At 38.9% G+C, this 13,738-nt stretch overlaps 1 protein-coding gene across 1 annotated transcript in view; it reads left to right on the top strand.

Moving 5' to 3' along the window:
* The first annotated feature begins 3,079 nt into the window (after positions 1–3,079).
* COL17A1 (collagen type XVII alpha 1 chain) overlaps positions 3,080–13,738 on the top strand; it is a 55,444-nt gene continuing 44,785 nt past the window's right edge. The window contains exons 1-8 of the mRNA XM_044660172.1: positions 3,080–3,131; positions 5,142–5,186; positions 7,120–7,224; positions 8,226–8,357; positions 9,109–9,156; positions 10,325–10,360; positions 11,964–12,011; positions 12,968–13,111. Of these exons, the coding sequence (XP_044516107.1) occupies positions 3,080–3,131; positions 5,142–5,186; positions 7,120–7,224; positions 8,226–8,357; positions 9,109–9,156; positions 10,325–10,360; positions 11,964–12,011; positions 12,968–13,111 (610 nt within the window). The remainder of the gene's footprint in view (positions 3,132–5,141; positions 5,187–7,119; positions 7,225–8,225; positions 8,358–9,108; positions 9,157–10,324; positions 10,361–11,963; positions 12,012–12,967; positions 13,112–13,738) is intronic.

Here is a 13,738-nt window from a genome sequence, read left to right as displayed (position 1 = left end):
TTCATACTCGGCTTTTTGACACCAAAGTATGGCAGAGACAGAAATTAAATAAGACATAGTCTCTGTCCTCAGGAAGCTTGCAGTCCAGAAGCTGAGAAAGAACTTCCTACAAAACAAAGTATATGGTGATTGATGCCCAAGGACAATATAAGCAAGTGTTGTGAGAGTTTGGAGGAGAGAGAGAGAGATCATTAAGTGTCCTGGGATTTGGAGGTCAGAGAAACTACCAAATAAAAGGTGGCATTTGATCTTGACTTCATGGAGACGAGTTTAAGTTCATTTGACCTTGAAGGAAAGGCAGGATTCCAATAGGTATAGAAGGGTGGAGGGAGTTGGAGAATAGCATGGTAAGTGGGGGAAATGGTTTGTAAGGGCATTCCTCTAAGTGTGAGCAGAGGACAATGAGTTTATCTGGAGCTATTTGATAGGTGGGGAAGCTAGATGGTATAGTGGGAAAAGCTTCAGACCTAGAGTCAGGAAGACCTGAGTTCAAATCTATTCTCAGGCACTTACTAGGTGGATGACCCTGGACAAGTCACTTAACCCTGTTTGCCTCAGTTACCTCACTTATTAAATGAACTGGAAAAGGAAATGATAAGCCACTCCATTATCTTTAGCACAAAAACCCCAAAAGGAGCCACAAAGCATCAGACATGACTAAAATGAATGCAAAAAAAAATATATATATATATGTGTGTATGTATAACACTATTTGATATGTGTCCTAGAAAAAGAAGCAGCGTGAAATAAGACTGAAGGGATGAGCAAAAGAAGACCTGTATTAAGATCAAGGCATTAGGACTCAATTCAGTAGGGAGTGGAGTTATTGAAGTTTTTGAGGAGTGACACAATTAGAGATGAGCTTTGGACATATTCATTTAACAGAAAGGGAGGAAATGGGCAAGAGTCACCCAGTAAGGACAGGTGTGAATGCGTTGTGGCCTGCATTACTGGAGGGAATACCCAGGTCAATGAGATCATAGATCCAACTGAGTAATTGAGAATGAAGGTCAGGTAGGTGGCACATTAGATAGAGCAATGGGATTGAAGTTAGGAAGATTCATCTCCATGAGTGCAAATCTGGCCTCAGACACTTACTAGCTGTGTGACTCTGAGCAAGTAACTTAACCCTTCAGTTTCTTCATCTATAAAGTGAGCTAGTGAGAAAAATTAGAAACCATATTTATTGGGAAACCAATATGGTATCTCTGCCAAGAAAAACCCAAATGGAGTCATAAAGGGTCATACACAACTGAAACAAGTGAACAATGACAAATTGAGAATATGGGAAGAGCTGGAGTCAGGAAGATACTTGAGGTAGGGAGACCACTTAGGAGGCTACTCAAAGAGTTCAGATGAAAAATAATGTGGTCCTAAACTAGGATGATGGCAGAGAAAATGGAAAAGAAGGGAAAAATAAAAGACTTACTGTGGTGATAAATAAAATCAGGCTATTAACTCTGGGTAATAAATTCTTGATCCTTATGAGTCCATATAGAATATTACAAACAATATTACTGGGCCCAATCATGAACCATCCAATGTGCTTTTCAAAAGAACCTCTGGGCCATCCCTTTGATGAATGTCTCTTCTGGTCATACAAAGGTCATTGGCAGATATACATCCATTTCAAAAATTATATCTTCTCCAGCAGAATGTGTTTTTGCACTAGAGAAACGACCTTGTGATGAGCATTTCAAAGTTCTCCACTGCCTGAATGAAAGGCTCTGTCCAAAGGAACAAGTACTACCATGTTACGTGGTATTATTCTCATCTTATTACACAGCATGGATATTACTTTGGATGCAATCCTAAGAATTATATCAAAGGCCTAAAGTTGAAAATCTTTTTCTTATAGGAATTACACATGGTGGTTGAAAACCCCTCATAATATGTAACCCAACAAGCATTTATGAAATGTTTGCTGTGTGTCAGGAACCAGGCTATAAGCTAGGGAGAGAAAACAAGGCAAAAACCATCCTAGCTCCAGGAAGCTCACATTCTAATGGGGAGACAACATGCAAGTCACTAGATAGATACAAAATCTGTTATACACAGTAAATTAGAAGGACTCTCATAGGGAAGGCATTAGTATTTTTTAAACCCTTACCTTCCTCATAAAACCAATACTAAATATTGGTCCCAAGGCAGAAAAGTGGTAAAGGCTAAGCAGCTGGAATTAAAAAGACTTGCCCAAGGTCACACAGACAATACCTAAAATAACATTTGAACCCAGGTCCTCCCATTTCAAGGCCTGGATCTCTATCCACTGACCCTTGAAAGGCATTAGTATTAAAAAAGACTTTAATACTAAAATACTAAAAGGTGGGTCTTTAGCTGAGCCTTGAAGGAAGTCAAGTAGGGGAGATGGGGAAGGAGCATATTCCACGTACAAGGGACAACCAGTGGAAGTGTATGGAGTTAGGAGACAGAGAAGTAATTAAGTAATTGTGCCATAAAGCTTTGTGATTCTCCTCTCTTCAAGAGATCTAGCCCTATCCAAACAACAAGAATTTCTTAAGTGCCTACTGTGTGCTGGGCACCATATTAGGCACTGGGGATAGAAAAACAAAACAAAAATCAATCCCTTCCCTAAAGACTTTAAATTCTTTAGGATGGAGTGAGATAAGGGGCTGGGGAGGGAGGAACGATACAACATACAACAGGTAAACAGAGGAATACGTATGTGATTGTCTGAGGAAAGAAAGGTTGGAACTTGAAAAGTTTTCCATGAGAGGTGGCATATAAACTAAATCTTGAAGACTGATAGATATTCTAAAGGAAGTGTGGAGGTAGTGTAGGGCAGCCATAGGGGTGGATAGCCTGTACAAAGTTACTGAGATAGGAAATGGAATTCTAAATTTGGGAAATAATCAGGCCAGTTGAGCCAGAGTGCAAGAAAGTGAATAATGGGAAATCGTTCAGTGGGAGCTGAATGGTGAAGGATTTTCATTGCCAAGCTAAGGAGTTTGAGTTTTAGCCTAGAGGCAATAAGGAGCCTCAACTGTTCTTGAGCAGGTGTTAACAATAAAAGAAATGACTTTTCCCGGTTTCTCTTTCTCTTTTAGGTGGCTATGATATGGATGGTACCAAGAAAGGCAGGAGAGAAGGCTCTGAAGTCACAGAAAGAGGCAAGACCAGCAAATTCCAAGCTCGCACTCTAATGGTCAAAGTCCTGCTCAGAAAATAATGATCATACCATAAACATCATCGTTCAATTCTACACTACATCATACAATTCTAAAAAAAAAATTTTTTTAAAAGAAAAATAGAAAATGCCACCAAAATGAATGAGGGAAATGTTCTGGGTTGTTTTCAACTGTTCCCTTTTAGTAATTTAGATAGAAAACTAACTTTTTTCTATGATCTTCCAATATCACTACATGAAAATATATAAAAATAGTTTGCATCTATGTTTTAAGAGTTATAGTGTTTTCTGCATATTATCCCCTTTGATCCTTACAACAATGTTGTGAAGTAGATGATATTAATATCCCCATTTTATAGAAGAGGAAACTGAGATTGAAAGAAATTAAACACCTTGCCATGAGTGTATAGATAGTTAAGTGTCTGAGACAAGATTTGAACTCAGGGCTTCCTCAATGCAGGTCTGTCACTCTATACCCTTTTCAACTGGATTCCTTAAGTTCGAAGCGGGATCTGTGTCAGGGAATCCCAGGAGCTCTACAATGAGAGGCTTCTCAAAAAAACTCCAGTTCTTTAATAATCTCAACACCATTTGTGAAAGCTGTCTTGACTCTATTACTTGTGTAATCTCATGCTCCTGTTGGAACAACCGAGGCAGCATGGTTCTGCTAGTTACTAGATGTGTGTGCCTTGGCAAGGCTCATAATCTCTATCAGTCTCTGTTTCCTCATCTAAAAAGTAATAGTATCTACGTCACAGGGCTGCTGTAAGAATCAAATGAGATTACGTTATGTACTGTGTTTTGCAAGCCCTAAAGTGCTGTATAAATGCTACCTACTTATCATTATTGTTATTATTATGGAGAAAGAAATGGCTTCAAATGCCTGGCGGTTTTATAAAGACCAGATATGAACAATCCGCCTGTCGACCCCCTACCCACCCAACCATCTCCGAAAGAGACCAGTTTGAGGCTTGGATGCCAAAGATCCCCTTTCCAGGGCCCCTCCTCATTTTGTACATTCTCCTCTTGGGACTCTTCAAGGTTACACCATTTATTCACTTTGACCTGATTTCCCCTGGATAGATGTTGGGAGCAGGGCACACAGGGATTTGTGTGCCCCGAGAACATCCCCGCTTGTGGCCGAAACATGCTGTGTCCTGTCCATGCCCCCAAGTCTCAAGGAAGCACAAGTAACAGTAGGCTTCGTGCCAACCGCCTGCCCCAGCTGAGGCAGCTCAGGGCAGTCTGGAGAGAGACCGAATGAGTCATGGGAAGAGGTTTAAAGCCTTTTCCAATGCCAAACCTAGCATAGCACAGGCTTCCATTGTTGAATAAGGGGCTTTAAACACCTCACTTGGAGATGTTTGGTTTTGCTGGCTGCTATGAGTCATGTTGCCGAACATCCAAGGAGAACAAAACACAGGTACCCGAAACAGCAGGACCCTAATGTAGCATGATGCATAAGGACACAGATTCGGTTATGCTGCTGCTCAGATCGTGTCCTCTCCCCAAACATAACTTACGGAACCATAACTAGGGTGGATGAACCAGGGCTTTTTCCCAGGGCACCAATACCACTTCCTCTTTGCAGTTGTCCTCTGGTTTGTCAGTCCTGCAAAATGCAAAATTACTGCCACCCACTCTCTCTCCTGCGATGAGTCACCAGCATCAAAGATGTCATCAGCATGCAGCCCTTACTTATGGCCCGACTTCCTCTGCCATCTTACCTGTTTCTCCTTATCCTAGAAGGTTGGGGCTATTGGAGAAAACAGAAACTTGAAATGGATCCCCTAGAGGACTGAATGTACCTAACTGGGACAGACCCACACACACAAATTTGCCTCAAGTGCCAGAATTCCTAATTACCTCTCTGACCTATGTAATATAGTTAGACGAAGGCAGGCGATAATCCTACTTGACCCCTTCCTTGCCCAGGATTAGAAGGAGATTTCTGTGGATACACCATCTTATCCCTTTCTTTTTCTTTCCCTAGTTATCACTGAAACAGTAACCACAAGACTTACATCCTTACCACCAAGTAAGTAGCTATTTTACCATATACTATCCACCAGAAATAAAGCCTATGATGTGGTTTATATTATGTATGTTTATAGTCACACAGTTTTTTGAGAATATGATTCCAGATTTAGCATATCTAAAATCATCACTTATCATGGAAGTCCTGAATGACTTTTACATCTATTTATACATAGCCAGAGGCAAGCTTTTTTGTCCAAGAGCACATGGGAGTGTTTGGGGTAAAATTCTGGTAAGAAAGAGATCTGAATAGTGAAGTTCCAATTGCTTGCTTGATAATTTTATGTTAATGGCTTAAAATGGATCAGTTTGGCACTTGAGAATGCTAATTTAAAACCAAAAAACATATAACTCTAATAGGACTGTTACTCTCCAACCAAGAAGAAGGCTTCATGGCACTATTAACTTGTGTGAGCAACCGCTAAGTGCCTCAATCTGTGCTCAGTCTTTCACATGCCTGCCATAAGAAGAATGGGGATTTATTCCAATTAAAGGAGTTAAGGGTAGAAAAGACAGTTAGGGAAAGACCCTGATGGTTTTCCTTTAAGTAGCCACCAATAATCCCAATAACAATAAGCATTCAACTCAGTTTAATTCAATTAAGCAAATATTTATCCAATTTAAATATTTATTCCATTGAGGACTCTATGCCAAATTCTGTGTAGAACACAAATATGATTAAGACATGATCACTGATGTTTTGAATTAAGCTAGAAATTGAGGTATGCTGAATTACAACACAGAGACAGCATCTGAAACATGCTTCAGAGTTCAGCAATGACCAATTGCTCTAGACAGCCACAACATGCTGGTCCAATTGTCTTTGGGGAAGGATACAATATTAATGCATGCTTTTATCATGTTTCATTGGAAGATTCATACTGTGGCATTTTCATCATTTTGATTAAAGTGAGATCATGGTCTCATAGGACTTAAAAGTGAAATGGACTTTAGAGACCATTTAGTCCAACCTCTTCATTTCTGGAAATAAGGAAAGTGAAGTCAGTAGAGATGAACTGATTTATGAAAATATGAGAATAGAATTCAAGGCCACAGAAAACCAGATCCTTTGACTCAAAATCCAGAGGTCTTGGTGCATCTAAATTCAATATTTTAAATGTTTGTTGAATTATGAGCTTAACAGGAATAACTTAAAATGTATATAGTCAGTCCTCAAGCCCTCTGGTTTAAAATTTTAAAACTAGCTAACTCTAGTAGGTTAGTTAGCTCTAAAGCCAAAGGTGAGACTAATAGTAGCACCAATTTATTTGAGTTTTCGCAGAGTGCTTCCGTCTTCGACATGGGAGATCCAAGAGAGAGGTGACATAACTCTTCTACGCACAGGATTTATAGTCTAGTTAAAAAATTTTACATAGAGTCATGAAACAATAAGAGAATAGCAGCAACCACTCCCCTTTCTTGGCCTCAGTTTCTCAGCTATAAAATGAGATTGAATGATCACCAAGATATGTTCAAGTTCTAATATCACAAGATTATACAATTTTACTATATAATTATACCATTATAACAATAAATTATGATTCATTTACATAGTATTTTTAGAACTATTTATTAAGCACCTAATATGTTCCAACACTACACTAGGTATTAGAATAGAGGTTCTTAACCTGAGGATCTGTGCACATATTTTCTAATATTTAAATAACTATACTTCAATATAATTGGTTACTTTTATAATTCTATGTATCTCATTTTATGCAATTTAAAACATTATTCTGGGATAACCTATTCTATAAGTGGAAAGGATCCACGATATTAAAAAGGTTAAGAATCCCTGGACTAGAGATACAAAGATAAAAGCATAAAGAAGGGTCTGCAAAGCAAGGGGGGTGATGAGTATGGGCCAAGAATAGGGCCAACCCTATTCCCTCTCCCTCACTGCCAAATTCTAAACTTGTTCTTGCTTCTGGCAGAAGGAGGGACGAGTAACGGATATGCTAAAACATCATCTCTCACTGGAGGGAGCCGGCTGGAGAAGCAGAGTTTAACCCATGGCAGCAGTGGCTACATAAACTCCAGTAAGTATAGTATTGATGGAGGGGCTAGAGGAGCAGAGATAGAAATCCAAGCCAAGAAAAGTTGGAGAAGGGGCACACCAAAGCAATGTGTTCAAAGAGATTGATACCTTACTCCACATATCCAAATTCTCAAGAGAAGGGAGCATTAAGATAATACATAACCCCAAGTCAATGTGGCTTAAAAATAATCGGCATTTGTGATAAGTCACATTAAAATCTCAATGTAAATATTAATAATTAATCAATAAGACACAATGGAGAAAGCATTTATCTGCTCACTTAACTCACCTCCCTTCCTTCTCCCCCAACTCTAAGCCATTTCCTTTCAACTAAGTGTATTGCTGCTTTTTTAAAAAAAAAATAATTTCCAGTTTCACTATCTGCAACAACAAAAGAACCTTCAATGTTGGGTTCATGGTGGGTTATCAGGAGTACAGCATTTTGCAAGACTCCACTGGTTAAGTTTCCCATAGAAACCCATTGTTCCTGGGGAAGCAATTTTCTTCAGGCAAAAAAAAAGGAAGCCACAAAAATATTGAAATGAAACTAGTTAAGAAATTCCGTGCCCTGGAAATAACCTGGGCCAAATCCTTCTTCCTTTAGTAGGGAGAAGGAAGCCCTGTTTAATTAACAAACATGACATTCATATCTACATGTATCAGAGTACAACTGAACAGTGGCCTAAGTTTATCCAGATCTCTAAGAGAAATTGTTCCAAATCTTGATCTTCCACCCCTACTCTGGGTCATTGCTCGCTCCAGAAATCCAGTCATCAGTGCAGTGGCACAATAACACAAGTTCTGTGAGGACAAAAATGTCTTTCCACTGCTAAATGTGGAAATATGACTCCTTCATTAAATAATCAAAGACATTTACTGACTCCTTTTCTGTACTTCTATTATGATTTCTTATTAGATTATTGAGTCTGGTTGAGAACTCATTAACTGTTAAATTTATTTCTGCAGGAATTCTATACAAGTCTATCTTTTTTATATTAATAGGTGGAAGTTTAAGAGGAAATGCCTCCACCTCCAGTTATAGGAGGGCCCAGTCTCCTGCTTCTACTCTCCCCAATTCACCAGGCTCAACCTTTGAAAGGAAAAGTCATGTCACCCGTCATGCAACATATGAAGGTATCAGTACTAGAGAATTAGACTTAGCCTGTCCCTTTTGCTATGTCAACCTCATGCATTTTCCACATATGGAATTCTGGAACTCTGGTCATCTGTATTTCCCTTCATATCTCTTCCTTTTTTCTCCATTCTCTCAAATATTTTATAGATTCATCCAATTGGATGTGATTTATTAGGAATGTTGATTCCTTATGTAGAGAATACAGACATAACAAATTCAGTGTTAGCCATATACTACGTAAGGCACAGGAAGACTAATCTGCAAGTGAGATACAATTGCCTGGTTCGGTATTTTTGGATAAATTCTCTATCAAAGTCATAGGTATCCCTACAACTAAGGGCACATTTACCTCTTATCAAGTATTTGGAGCCCATGCTGGTGTGATTGCAATAGGGATGAAAGAAAGAAGGAAATAGCATGAAAGGGAATTGTGGGAGGACACATGGAATTAATGACTTCTTGGAAATCCATCACAAAAATAAAGACCTCTTGCCCTGAAGCTCCTATCAATGTTAGAACCAATTTTAGACTAGAAACTGGAATGGAGAGCTCCAACCAAATTCAGTGGGAGATATTAGCCATTTATTCTATAAGGCCAGCTGCTATCATTTATCTTTCCTTTAAGAACTGGTGGTAAAAAAAAAGTTTCTCAATTTCTTCTCAAAATGTACCATCCTGTGTTGAGAAAGCCTCTCAGAAGCCTTACTTGTCCACACCAATGTTTATGCTAAATGTTTGATTCTTCCTCAGGGAGCTCAAGTGGGAATTCTTCTCCAGAATACCCTCGGAAGGAATTTGGTATGTTCTTTCATTATTTCTAGTGGAAATGGGAGGTCATGGTCATGGGAAGATACCATAGGAGGAAACATCATATGTTAAACAGTTTTTTCTGAAGCACCCTGACCCTACTCCGCCATCAATATGTTCTGGAAATAAAATAACCTATTCTAAATGTCCTGTTCCCTGAAGCATCTTCAAGGGATAGTCAATCACATTCACTTGCCATAATGAAGTCAGACATTTACAAAAAGTTTAGACAAGGGTATTCCCAAGGACAAACTAAAAGGCAGGGATTTTTTTTCCAGAATAGGCTAAGTAGAGCAGTTCTAGTAATGAGATATAGTGGGTTATGCCATTCAAACCCCAAGCAATATATATCCTATTAATTGCCCCCACTTTTCTTTTAAATGACCTTGATTCGAATTTTGCCACAATTTTTCTGGTTTGGAAAATCCTATACTATTTCCAGAAGTCAACAGAATCTTAACTATCTCTATTTTGTTTCATTTTTATCCCCATATATTAATTGATGATGCTTTTATGATGCTGGAAGATTCATATATATGTCTTTGCTTAAAAATAGAAAAACGCCCAAATAACAGAAAAAGGAAAGGAAGAATTTGGCAATTGTTATTAGATTAATTAAGTCCTTGCAGTCTATCAACCTGTACAATTCAAGTCTTTTAACAGACTTTTTAAAACCATAATTACATTTGTTCATCTTTTAGACAAACTAAATTAGCCGGGTAAATGCTGACTTTCCCTATCACCTTTGCAGGTGGACAGCTTTTATTAAGTACCAGAAGACAGTGTATTATATTGGATAGAATATAGGACTCTTAATTAAAAAGAATGGGGTTCAAATCTTGACTCTGGCTCTTAGCTAGAGATAAGGTCATTTTACTCATCACTTAACTTCTCTGAGATTCAGGGATCTCCCTGAGACTATAAGTAATAGACAGACTTATAAGGATTAAATAAATGTATATATATTGTATATATACCTATATATGTAAATATATATATACCAAATATAAGTAAGGTTTTTTGAGACCCATAAAGAGCTATGTAAATGACAACTATTATTACCCACTGTATACATTGTATTACACAAGACTCCTCACTGTTCAATTTTGATCTTGACATCTAGTTGGCATATCTGAGACTGCTCTCCTTTCCTCCACAGGGTCTTCCTCCACCAGAGGACGGAGCCAGACTCGAGGTGAGCTAAAAAGGAGGGGTTTGATTGTACCATTTAATGAAGCTCTTACTATGTGCCCAGCTCTTTTCTAGGAAATTTTGGATATGCAAAATTAAAGTAAGGCCCAATCCCTGTCTTTAAGATTTTTTTAAATCTTCTGAGCATCTTTTTTTGTCTGTTTGCTCTATGGTAAGCTGAAATTTAATAGTGATTCAGTAGGAACTGTGGGACAGGCTTTGGACAAATAACAAAAATCCAGATAAAGGGTTTGCTTTGCCTTGGATAAAATCTCAAGATTCAGTTTGATTTAATAAACATTAATATAGCACTATATTCAAGGCATTCTGCAAATGGCAAAAGATACAAAGAAGAAATTAAATATAAGGTTTGCCTTCAAGGAACTTAGAATCAAATGCTGCTGGGTTGCACACCAAATCAAGATTACTATTCTTCATAGAATACCCTTTTGTAACCTGTAAGTGACTATATAAATGTGAGCTATAATTATTCTTATTCCTGGTATCTGGTTTAATTGTATTTCTATGCTTCAGATGATGAAAAATGGTCCCCTTTTATTCTCATTAGTCAGATGAGAAGGGCATTCTACGATAATCTATCAATCTCTCCACTTCCTATGAAGCAAGTACATCAGAAGGAAATACAGTCATTAAATCATCTGGTCAAAGCGGATCTTGACAAGTAGCACAAAAAGAATGATGATAATACAATCCCTTTCAGGCTTCAGAAAAGGGACCTTATTGGTATAGTAGACAGAGTGCTGAGGAGATCTGGGGTTGAATCTCACATCTGAGATTTAGAAGTCGTATGACCACATGCAAATCACCCCTCTGAGGCTCAGTTTTCTCATCTGTAAAATGGGGATTATAATATATATTATTATTGAGTTGTGAGTCTGAAATGAGATTCTATAGAGCACCTTGCAAAGTTTAAACCATTAGGTAAACATAGTTATCATTTAACAAAGCTACTAAAGTAGCTTTCCCAATGTCCCTCTTAAGGCCTGAGACAAATTTGTTGTAGCATCTCAACTACCATAAGTAACCCTAACATATTATAGGGTTTTTGGAGTCCAAGAGTTTGGGTGGATGCTCCAGATAGCCAAATTTCCCAAATGTAATGAGCCCTTTGATAACAAGATGATAATATCACAAGAAATTATGTAGCTTTGCTTCCTTGCTGTATTAAGGCAAAGACAGTTTTGTGAACAAAGTCATTTTTAGTGTTCTCCAACACATGGGATATTAGAGAGGCAGGAGAGTAAGTTCTCCTTCAAGCCCTAAAAAGTTCCTTTTTCTTCAATCCTTTTCAAATAGGGTCCTGATTGATCTCTTCTCCCAGGACGGTTTGCCCACTGGGAATTTAAGTAGAGAGCCTGGCCCCATGACCTTGGGATATCCCCTGAACCCCTGAATTCTTGTGAATATCAATAAACAAAACTTTTCTTCTTGCTGAATCAAGAACTTTGTGAACTACTTCCTTCTAATGGTCACTTCATGTTCATGTGACATGGGAAACAGCCTCTCAGGGCACCAACTTCCTTGCAGGACAGATTCATCATATTCGTTCCCTTAATGTCCTTCTCTCCTTCTCTTCTCTTTCGCAGAGAGTGAAATTCGTGTTCGTCTGCAGAGTGCTTCCCCATCTACCCGATGTAAGTTGCCTGTCTTCTTACTAGAGAGAGAATGAGAGAGAAAGAAAGAAGAAAAAAGAAGAGAGAGAACAAGAAAGGGAGAATAGGAGAATCAGAAAGAATAACAGAGAGGGAGAGGGAAAGGGTGAGAATGAGAAAGAGAAGGGGGAGAAAGAGAGAAGAGAGAACAAGTGAGAGAATGGAGGAAGGAGGGAACAAGAGAGAATGAGAGAAAAAGGGAAGAAAGGAGAGAATGAAAGGGGAGAGAACTAGAAAGAATGAGCGAGGGAAGAAGTGAGAGAATGGAAGAAAAAACAAGGACAGAGAGAATAATAAAGGACGGAGGGAATAAGAGAGAATGAAAGAATAGAGAGAACATAAGAGGGGGGAAAAGAGTAAGAAAGTGAATGAAAAAGAAAGAAGAAAGGAGAAGAGTGAAAAAAAAGAAATAGATAATAAGAGAATGAGAGAATAACAGAGAAGGAGAGGGAAAGAGAGAATGAAAGAGGAGAGAACAAAAGAGAACGAGAGAATGGGAGGGGAGAGAGAACAAGTGAGAGAATGAGAGAGAAAATGAAAGAAGAAAGAATAACAAAGGAGAGAATGAAAGAGTAGAGGAAAAATGAGAGAGGAGAGAGAGAAGAAAGAATGAGAGAGGGAAGAGAATGAGAGAAAGCCTAAGAAACTTGGGCCTCTGCTTCTTGGGCATTTTCTTGATCAACTTCAAATCATCCCTAGAGACACTGCAATATTGAGGGTGGATTGGTTTAACAGGAGTTTACTAAAGAGGTGTTTCCTATACCAATAAATCACAATCTAGACCCCACCTATGCAGAGCTCAGCAGACCTTCCAAAAATGGTCCTGTGGATCCCCAAGTGCCTTCTTCCCAAACAGTCAGCTATACCAAATATCCCCTGTGGCAGCTGGGGTTAGGGAGGAACCTTAGGACTAATGAGGTGTCTGGATTCTTGTCCAGGGACAGAATTAGACGATGTGAAACGTTTGCTCAAGGGGAGCAGATCAGCCAGTGCGAGTCCTACCCGGAACTCTTCCAACACGCTCCCCATCCCCAAGAAGGCTACTGTGGAAACCAAGATGGTGACAGAGAGTTCTCAATCAGGTAAGTGTCAAAGAAGCAGAGGTGGAAGGTCTGTTAACAAAAGAATCAGGTTTATCATAGCCCAGGAAAACTCCCTGGGGCCTTGCCATGAATTTCAAAAGGTGGTTCATTCCTTGAAGAGTATTAAATGTCTTCTTTTTTCTGCAATGTTCAAAAAATGCAGACTGTGTCCTTTGTAAACATGTTTGGCCAAACGGCCCCCTTAGTTCCCTGGCCCATCTCCTAATATCTAAAGATTAATTTCTTGAAAGAAGAGTTATCCACCAGACTCTGTCATCTCAGACTATTGTGGATAAGATTAGATTTGTTTTCCTTTTGACACCATGCCATCCTGGGCAAGTGGGGACAGCTCTACCTCTTGAGAAAGCAGGCTGCAAAAAGGAACTACTAGGAAGCATAGAACTTTTTGTTTCTTTTAAATATATATCAGGTATAACCAATACCAAATTGCTTGCCATCTCAGGGAGGAGAGAAGGAAAGGAGAGAATTTGGAACTCACATTTTTGAAAAATGAATGTTGATGGGGCAGCTGGGTAGCTCAGTGGAGTGAGAGTCAGGCCTAGAGACAGGAGGTCCTAGGTTCAAACCCGGCCTCAGCCACTTCCCAGCTGTGTGACCCTGGGCAAG

Source organism: Gracilinanus agilis, chromosome 2 (genome assembly GCF_016433145.1).
Source record: "Gracilinanus agilis isolate LMUSP501 chromosome 2, AgileGrace, whole genome shotgun sequence".
Taxonomy (NCBI): Eukaryota; Metazoa; Chordata; class Mammalia; order Didelphimorphia; family Didelphidae; genus Gracilinanus; species Gracilinanus agilis.
The sequence above is the reverse complement of the archived record's forward strand: the minus strand, read 5'-3'. Positions and strand labels throughout refer to the sequence as shown.